The sequence below is a fragment of the Carassius carassius genome, chromosome 10 (assembly GCF_963082965.1).
Source record: "Carassius carassius chromosome 10, fCarCar2.1, whole genome shotgun sequence".
Lineage (NCBI taxonomy): Eukaryota > Metazoa > Chordata > Actinopteri > Cypriniformes > Cyprinidae > Carassius > Carassius carassius.
In genome coordinates this window covers 15,231,508-15,240,486 of record NC_081764.1, presented here as the reverse complement: position 1 = coordinate 15,240,486, position 8,979 = coordinate 15,231,508, and the positions used below count along the sequence as shown (strand labels likewise).

Genomic DNA, 8,979 nt, shown 5'->3' with positions numbered 1-8,979 from the left:
AACACGAGCTCTCCCCAAACTGAATGTCTGTCCTGGTGTGCTCGAATCTCACGACTGCTGGACTGAATTCCACCTGCATGACAGCGAGCGGAGAGCAGAAGTTCACTGCCGTAAACAACGGAGAAAACGCGACCGAAGAAATGAGCAATTCACTCCCACAAGTTAAATAAGGTCTACTTTATATATAAACAGTAATTGTTAAATCTATATATCACATGCAATTATAATGAATCATTGTTACACTCACTGATCTATAATATAGAACATATAGATAGTGGTTAGGCTACACTTTATTTAAGGTTCCTTGTTACAGTGTAATTCTACATTTAAGTAGGCCTACTGTGTAATATTAATTCACAACATGTGCCTGGTTATGGTTAGTTGACTATAATTATAAATAATTTACTGTTTTTAATATAGTAAGCATGTGTAACGTAACAAGGACACTGTGAAGTGTTACCTTAATCGCTATAATAGCTGAGTAGGCTAATGACGCAAGCAGCTTTACAAAATAATTAGCCTACACATTTAATTTAATCCAAATATTTTTCGAGCTAAGTGAATATGTATTTTAAATATGAACTTTGTTTTAACTATAAACTGTATTTAAGTTCTCTACATGATATTTTAGCCATATTTCCCTGAACATTTCTTTCTTATGAATCTGAATGTGATATGTGAACTGGAAACACATGCAAACAAGAAGCTAACCTGTCGCATTTTTAAACAAAAATATGAAAAACGAACTGTACTAAGCATTAAATAATGTATACGCAAACTGATTATGTTGACAAGTTTCTTTTCAGACAGGAACTGATGAATATCAAGCACCACTGTCTGCTAAACACATCCTAGACTGACATGTAATATGCTGTTTCCATAAAAATAGCTATCTGTAATCTGCTTGCCAACCGTAATCAGAACAGTAAATGGTGAGCTGTCACTATTTTCCATACTAATGAAAAAAGTTGTGGTCTGTGGTCTATATTACCACATGGCTGATATGCTTAGTCTGTTTTGTGTGTAGTTACATATAGAAATTAAATGCAGATTTAGAAAAGAACTATGAGTCCTTATTCTGCCCGGTGTCTCACTTATGTTCTCTCAGGGCCAAGACCATGTCAAGATGACATCATTAAACATCTGCTAGCTGCACAAAGAGGATCCCCCTCTGTTATAATCATCTTGGACAAAAACAGGAGCGTGAGGAGAACCGCTCACAACAGACCCACATTTCCAGCCTGAGGTAACCATAAAAGTGTCACTGTTCATTCATGGACTTTAAAATGGAAGCTTAATATATAGCACTGACTCCACCTCGAAGGTTCTTTTGTCATGATATAAACCTATTACCAGCCAGATGGTAATATGTAAATATTTAAAAATGAAAATAACATGCATCTGCTTTAAGATACTGTGTCAAGGTTCTGAAGATATTTTTGACAAAGATGATGAACAACATTGGGAAAATTCATTATTAACCTGACACTTGTTTTCATGTCTGGGTTACTTGGTTGATGTAAAAACATTGCTCCATGATCTAAGATCCACAGTTCCTATCCTTTCCATATTTAAAGAAAGGATTCATCCTAGTGGTCATGATGGAAATTGCACCTAAAATGAAAATATATTAATTAATAAATATTTCACTGAAAGCATCAAAAACCTGCTTAATACAGTATACAGTTTATATATGTCATTAAATAACATGTAAATTACTTCAAAATAACTTGTTAATTACTTCAAAATGTATATATATATATATATATATATATATATATATATATATATATATATATATACAGTACAGACCAAACATTACTATTTTTAATGTTTTTGAAAGAAGTTTCTTCTGCTCATCAAGCCTGCATTTATTGGATCAAAAATACAGAAAAAACAGTAATATTGTGAAATATTATTACAACTTAAAACAATAGTTTTCTATTTGAATATACTTAAAAAAAATAATTAATTCCTGTGATGCAAAGCTGAATTTTCAGCATCATTACTCCAGCCTTCAGTGTCACATGTAACATCCAGTCTATCACATGATCCTTTAGAAATCATTCTAATATTCTGATTTATTATGAGTGTTGGAAACAGTTCTGCTGTCTAATATATTTGATGAATAAAAGTTTAAAAAGAACTGCATTTATTCAAAAGAATTTTTTTTTCTAATAATATATATTCTAATAATATATTTTCTTTACTATCACTTTTTATCAATTTAACACATCCTTGCTGAATAAAAGTATTGATTTTATAAAAAAAAAAAAAAAAAAAATAAAAATACTGACCCCAAATTACTGACCAGCAGTGTATATTGTTATTACAAAATATTTATATTTTAAAAACATAGCTTCTTTTTTTTTTTTTTTTACTTTTTATTCATCAAAGTTTCCTAAAAAAGTATCACATGTTCTGAAAAAATATTAAGCAGCAGAACTGTTTCCAACTTTGATAATGAATCATCATATTAGAATGATTTCTAAAGGATCATGTGATAATGATCCTAAAAATTCAGCTTTGCATCACAGAAATAAATGATAATTTAAAGTATAATAAATTTAAAAACAATTATTTTAAATTGTAATAATATATCACAATATTACATTTTTATCTGTATTTTTGATCAAATAAATGCGGGCTTGATGAGCAGAAGAATATATAAGAATATATATATATATATATATATATATATATATATATATATATATATATATATATATATATATATATATATTTATATACTGTATATATAAACCCTTTAAAGTCTAATGACAACAGGAGAAGTTGAAGTTTACAGTTCTGGTAATAATTATTCATATTTGAGAGCACTCAAACCAGTTCAGATCAACTCAAGGAAATCTTTATCAGAATGCTCAACAGAACACTGAACTTCCTCATGTCTGGTGACATTTATTTCACTCCTAAGAACTTTTTTCACTCAAACAGTTCAGGAAGCTTTGAAATAACAACAGAGTTCAACAGTACATTTTAAATGTTATTTTACATGCAGACGATTGCAGGATTTCTTTCCCAAACTGGTAGTATTTAAAGTGGAAATCATGGCTATGGCAAACCATACATGATACCAAGGTGTGTCACTCAAATTCAGAATGTAAGACTCAATCTTTACACAGTTCCTGAAGCAAACACCCATGTTGTCCTTTGAAATGGCCATAGTTAATATAAAAACCACAACACTGGGGTGGAGAAACCTGTTACAGGAAGCATGAAAGCACATGTTTAACTTTAACATCTTTCTTTCTTAATTCTCCTCCTCTTCAAACCTGTATTTCTTGTCCCACATATAAGTTGTTCTGTCTTAGTCAGGCATTGTCAGTAAGTGTTTGGGGACAATGGAGGACAGCACAGAAGAAGACATTGAGTCTTTGATTGAGGGGATGGCCTACATCCCTGGCCACTTTCATTTGGAGCTGAATTTGAATGGTGAACCCAATGGACTAGTCAATTTTCGGTACCGGGACACCCAGCTCAAACGCGAGAGCCTCAGGGCTGAGCTTGAAGCTGAGACGGGACGACTGCAGTATGCCGTGCGTAATATGCTGGGCCTGCTGGCCTTCCATGTAGATGAACTGGAGACGGCAGAAGAGGCCTTTCACAGCATCTGCCAGGAGGATCCAGAAAACCTCAATGCCTGGGCCAACCTGGGTTACGTATATGAACGCCTGGGTCGCGAGCTGGAGGAGGGGGAGTGCATGGAACGTGTGGCTGCCCTTATGGGCCCAGAGATGGGGGAGAACCAGACAGACTGCAGGCTCAGGGTAGCACGGTGCTTGGCTGAACAGGCGTACACATACCCTCATGATGTGGAGCTGGAGAGGGATGAAGATTTACAAGAGAGACTGACAGCCGCGCTGATGTTATACAACCGCGCACACGATTATGGAGAGGAACTGGTGAGCACACCACATATTCTTATGTACAATACAGTACATATCATTACATTTTTGGGTCATACCATATGATTTAACATATACTAAACGTGGCTCATTATAAAAAGGTCAAATTATATAATATTTTATGAGAATATCAGATAGTTACTAAAATGAGTATTAAATAATACTACATATTAGTAGCTTACTAAAACAGTATGTTGTACCCTAAGACTTTTGTGTGTGTGTGTAGTTAACTGTTCTGTTCTTTTATTTCTGACAGATACCAATAGAGGAAAAAAGAAGTTGGTATTTCAAAATGGCAGCAATTTACATAAGGTATTTACATATGTATTTTTTTATATTTACCTGTTCAGCTCCATTTTTAACATCATCAAACATCTTACTGCCTATCTAAGCATTTGAGGCAAATAATTAACTTATAATAACCTTTTTTATTGTTTATAGGTTAGATGGAATTGTAAGGGATTCGATAGACATTGACCTCACAAGACTGAACTATTTCAACAAGGGCCTCAAACTTCTCACAGAGACTCTAAAATCTGACAACACACATCTCAAAGGTAATTTTCATCGAGTAGATATGATAAAGATTTTTAATAAAGCAGTAAACACAGTCAGCTCCCTTGTTCATATAGATTAGCTATACCATAGATCAATGACTGAGTATAGTCTTCAGAGGCCCCCAGATGCGAGATCCAATGTCCAAATAATACAAATGTGTGGCAAATATTGGATATGAAGTTTCAAATGTGATATATGTGTTTATATTTTCATGTTTGCATTTTAACACATTTTTGTGTAATACAAATATATTAAGCTTTTTGGCCACGAATTAAGAATTTATTCTCACAATTTTACATTTTATTAATTAGTTAAATCATTCCTACGATTGATTAATTTCTTCCTGTTGCCATGTTGTACTAATTGTGCCCCTTGTTTTTAATATAGCTAAACCATGACCACAATTTAAATAAAATGGTGCAATAAATTTGTACAATGTGGCCACAAATTACCAAAAAAATGAGGGAATTAATACATTTAGGGAACAAATTTGTGGGAATGAATTCTTAATTTGTCATGTGGGTTTTCATACAAAAGAGACTATTATGCATCCAAACTGCAAAAATATATTTACTGGCACACATTCATTTTTGTCTGTCTATAATGTTACATGTACTTCTCACATTGAGGGCCCTGACAACCAAAGCGACCCAATGGAGAAGTGAAAGGTCACACAGACTAACCTTTCTGTTTTTTTGTTTGTACATGTCACACTTAGCTCTTTCATGATCTCTTATCAGTGTCATCTAGCAGATCTCAGATGCCTAGGAATCATTAAGACAATGTATTTGTATCTCTGTTCTCTGCTTTCTAGCAATGGCCTGGTGTTACGTTGGTCTCATGCTGGAGCAGACAGAGGAGTTCTCCACTGTGCCAATGTCAGTCCATGATTGTGGGTTCTCTGGATCTGACCCCTTGACATGTTACGGATCGGTACTGTATTTCAGCTCTGGAAAAATGTAGAATGCCATATTCTGGTCAAGCTAATAGATCAGATTCCAGTCTTGAGATTATTGGCACACATTTCCTCTGTAGCCACAACATGTATGGGTTTTTCTTGATACAGGTGTGAGAAAGATGTGCTTAGGCTTATGTTTGATATGATTAAACAAAAGCTGACAAATTGACATGCTGATGCTTTAAAGCTAATAATACCATATCTGTGTGAATAATAATGAAGTGTAAAAGGCTCTAAATGATTAGATTTGTTCTCACTGCTGATTTCCACAGGCCATTAAGCTCGCCACGGATGATGCATTCATTCTCAACAGGCTAGCAAACATGTTCTTCCTGTCAGGCAAACTGGAGATGGCCAAAGGTATCTGTAACATGGCCCTGAGTGTCCTGCCTAAGGCAGAACTCAACTGGCAGGCATACTGCACTCGTGCCAAGGTAAACAAAATACTTGTTTACCACCCAACAATTCATTAAATTTTTTTTCATATGTATTTTTTTTAAGTGCCTGTAGATGAAAGCACTCAGACATTGAATATGTTGAAATAGCGGTGTATTGGTTTATTTTTTACAACCTATCTTTGAATAACACCACAGGATAAACTAGGATGTCAAAAACACCTGCTCCTGCAAAGCCAAAGAAACACCCATTTTGTCACTCATGATAAAAAGTTGCCCCAAAATGTATGGAGACTAATTGTTTTATCTGAAACAAACTTATGCCTTTTTTTTTTTTTTTAAATGTAATTCAAATAATTTTTGGTTCCAGTTGATTTGGCGATTTTTCATTTCTTCCCACAATTTTTTTTCCTTTCCTAATTTTGTTTTTAATAGTTTTGATGCTCCTCAAAATATGTATTATTTGCAATCTGAACCTTTTTCTCCAGCTTGGTGTTACGACATATGCAAAGAATCTTGATAAAGCGAAGTGCGGCCAAGGTGGCATTCCTGACCGTCAGATTCTGAAAGAGGCCCGTGCTGACCTGGAACGTGTTCTGGCTGTGCGACCCTGCTTGAGGACTCATTTGGAGATGGGTCAGGTAGTTATGAAACCATAAACCATACACTATGATCAAAAGTTTGGAATATGTCCCTTATGCTCAATAAGGCTTTACTATCACTTTTTATCAGTTTGATCAATAATACTTGATGAATAAAGTTTCTTGAGCAACAATTCAGCACATTTTTACTGTATTTTTCATCATATAAATGCAGCCTTCTATATGTATAGTTTAACAACTAATAAATGTAATCGTTAAGAGCCGAATATATCCATCTCTTAGGTTTACTACTACATGGGTGTGGATGCTCTGCAGGAGAGCCTGTTGGTCGATGAGATGGCGATAAACCAGGCCCTGGTCAGTCTAGCTAAAGCTTTGCAGTGTCCTCTGGGCTCTACAATCTCTAAACTACAGCTCCTGAGGGGTCGCTGCCTGCTGCTGAAAGGAGAGGAACAGAATGCCATTGACTGTTTTAGGAAAGCACTTGAACTGGAACCTTCCAGCGTCCAAGACACGACAGTCCTGCGCTGCATGCTACAGGCTATTCTAGTGAGCTTCACCCAGAGCGGGAATGACACAGGTCATGCTATAATCCAATTAGAGGAATGTTTAAAGCAGGCGGAAGAGCGATATGGAGCAAACGTTGTTCAGACTGAGTTAAAGGCTCTGTGCCGAGCACACACAGATGAGGTGACAGAGCTTTTAAAAGATCTGGTGAGGAAGGGGAGGTTGGAAGTGGTTAGAAAGTTGCTGAAGAGCATACAGCCACAAGGGAAATAGTTCTCACTGGGAAGGTCCATGTCTATTTGAAAGAAAAGAATGGGAAGGGACTACAGATAACTATTTGACGGGCAATTATGTGATGTCCATGAGTTATGCATGTTAAGATAGGAATTAACAATAATGTAGCTTACTCATTTCAAACTAGAGGTATTCACTTTAGGTAATGCTGAGTGATGGACAAGGAAAATTTGTTCTAAAATTCCAAATGTATTACTATGGTGTTAAAGTCCAAAAATTTGTTTTGGATTGTTGTCTTAATGGCAATTTTTCCCTCTAGCACATACCAAAAAGCATAAAGAGCCAATTACTCTAAAAACGAAATAAGTGTTTAAGCCTGGAGATGTATTATGGGGTTCACAAGCCCCGAGACCACATCAAAAATGTAAATAAACATTTACATTTACAAGTAAACAAATAAAACCTTTCAATTAAAACATTGAATAAATACTGCACTTTTTCTAGGTCACTAATAAAGCCTAATTTAAATTGTGCTAATAACGCTTGTAATAAAAAATGTCATTATAAATATCATAAAAATATGGCTTAAATTTAAATCACAGATTGTTTTATGTGGTTGAATTAAACCTCAGTAAATGAGGTCTGAATTAAATAGTAAACAAGAAAACAGTCCAGCACTGGTTATTAATGTTGTCTGAAAGGTTACAACATCTTTGAGTCTTATTTTATCATACCAGAAACTTTTTTAAAGCAATCCTCCACCTAAAAATGATTTCTGTTGTCATTTATTCACCTCATGACATTATAAAACCATATAACTTACCTTCTTCTGTGGTACATGAAAGATATTTTAAGAAATGTCTCATTGTTTTCTGTCAACACAAATGGAAGACAAAGGTCTCCAATGTTAATATTTTCTTGAGTTCTGCTTAACCACTTCAGCTGTTATTTTGATTTTTTGAGAATTAGGCATATGCAATATTGGACCCACCGGTGGGTCCCCAGAGTTGATGTGGTTAAGAAATTAAGTCATCACAGTTTGGAACGATATGAGCAATTGTAAAAATGCAGTGAAATACTATCTAGAAATAATCTGCATTTTCATGTTTTATAACAGTATTTTACACCTGTAATACGTTTTGTATTTCAAATTGCACATGAAAGAAATTTTCCCCCTTCAAAAATAAGTGGGGGTTGGAATGGTACATGCTTTTAAGGTGAATCATTGACGTTGCCGCGAAAGAAATCCACTTTAAAGTTCTGCCTCAATCTGCAGAGTTTTCTCAAGGGGTGGACTGAACTGAAATGTGTTTAATAGCAGGAGGGTGATTCATAGTCAAGGCATTTAAAGTCTTTTAAGGTCCAAACAGAACATCATTTCAATCTCTGGAGCTTTTTTCCTGATAAAAACTGCTTTGAGAATGGAGAGCCTGATACCAGCACAATGAAACTATGTGTCCTTGCCTTCACAGAGCACCTGGAAAGAACAAAATTGAGAGAAAAACATCAGAGACCTATCAAAGCAGTGATAAAACTAATTCCTCTGAAATACCTTTGGTGACTTTTCAAGATCAACTTGATAAAGGTCTCCTTTATCAGGATCCTCAAAAAACAGCTGAAAAATCAAAAACACAGAGGTTACAAAAAACAAATCTTTTGGTATCACATCTAATTTAAATTCTAGCATCAGAGGACGGGTATGGAAAATATGTCCACCAATGTTGTTCTCTTTGTCTCTTTGTAGATTTCTTTGTATACCGACCTGTAGGTTTTGAGGCTGATATTTTCTTTCTAAATCC

General features: G+C 34.9%; 1 protein-coding gene across 2 annotated transcripts; it reads left to right on the top strand.

Moving 5' to 3' along the window:
* Positions 1-41: 41 nt before the first annotated feature.
* Positions 42-7,656, top strand: LOC132151852 (tetratricopeptide repeat protein 22-like). 2 transcript variants are annotated; one of them, XM_059560296.1, is made up of 9 exons: positions 42-171; positions 1,109-1,246; positions 3,337-3,923; positions 4,183-4,238; positions 4,368-4,483; positions 5,299-5,417; positions 5,715-5,876; positions 6,326-6,478; positions 6,722-7,656. In XM_059560296.1, exons 3-9 carry the CDS (start codon positions 3,363-3,365, stop codon positions 7,217-7,219), a joined length of 1,665 nt encoding a protein of 554 aa, XP_059416279.1. In that variant the 5' UTR covers positions 42-171; positions 1,109-1,246; positions 3,337-3,362; the 3' UTR covers positions 7,220-7,656. The 2 variants fall into 2 exon arrangements, with proteins under 2 accessions (XP_059416279.1, XP_059416278.1); XM_059560295.1 differs by having other exon boundaries at positions 3,333-3,923.
* The last annotated feature ends 1,323 nt before the right edge of the window (positions 7,657-8,979 follow it).

Coding starts and splice junctions, on each gene's coding strand:
- LOC132151852 (XM_059560296.1), top strand. CDS start 3,363: ATGGAGGACAGCACAGAAGAAGACATTGAGTCTTTGATTGAGGGGATG. Junction 3,924..4,182: donor ACGATTATGGAGAGGAACTG/GTGAGCACACCA, acceptor TATTTCTGACAG/ATACCAATAGAGGAAAAAAG. Junction 6,479..6,721: donor CTCATTTGGAGATGGGTCAG/GTAGTTATGAAA, acceptor TCCATCTCTTAG/GTTTACTACTACATGGGTGT.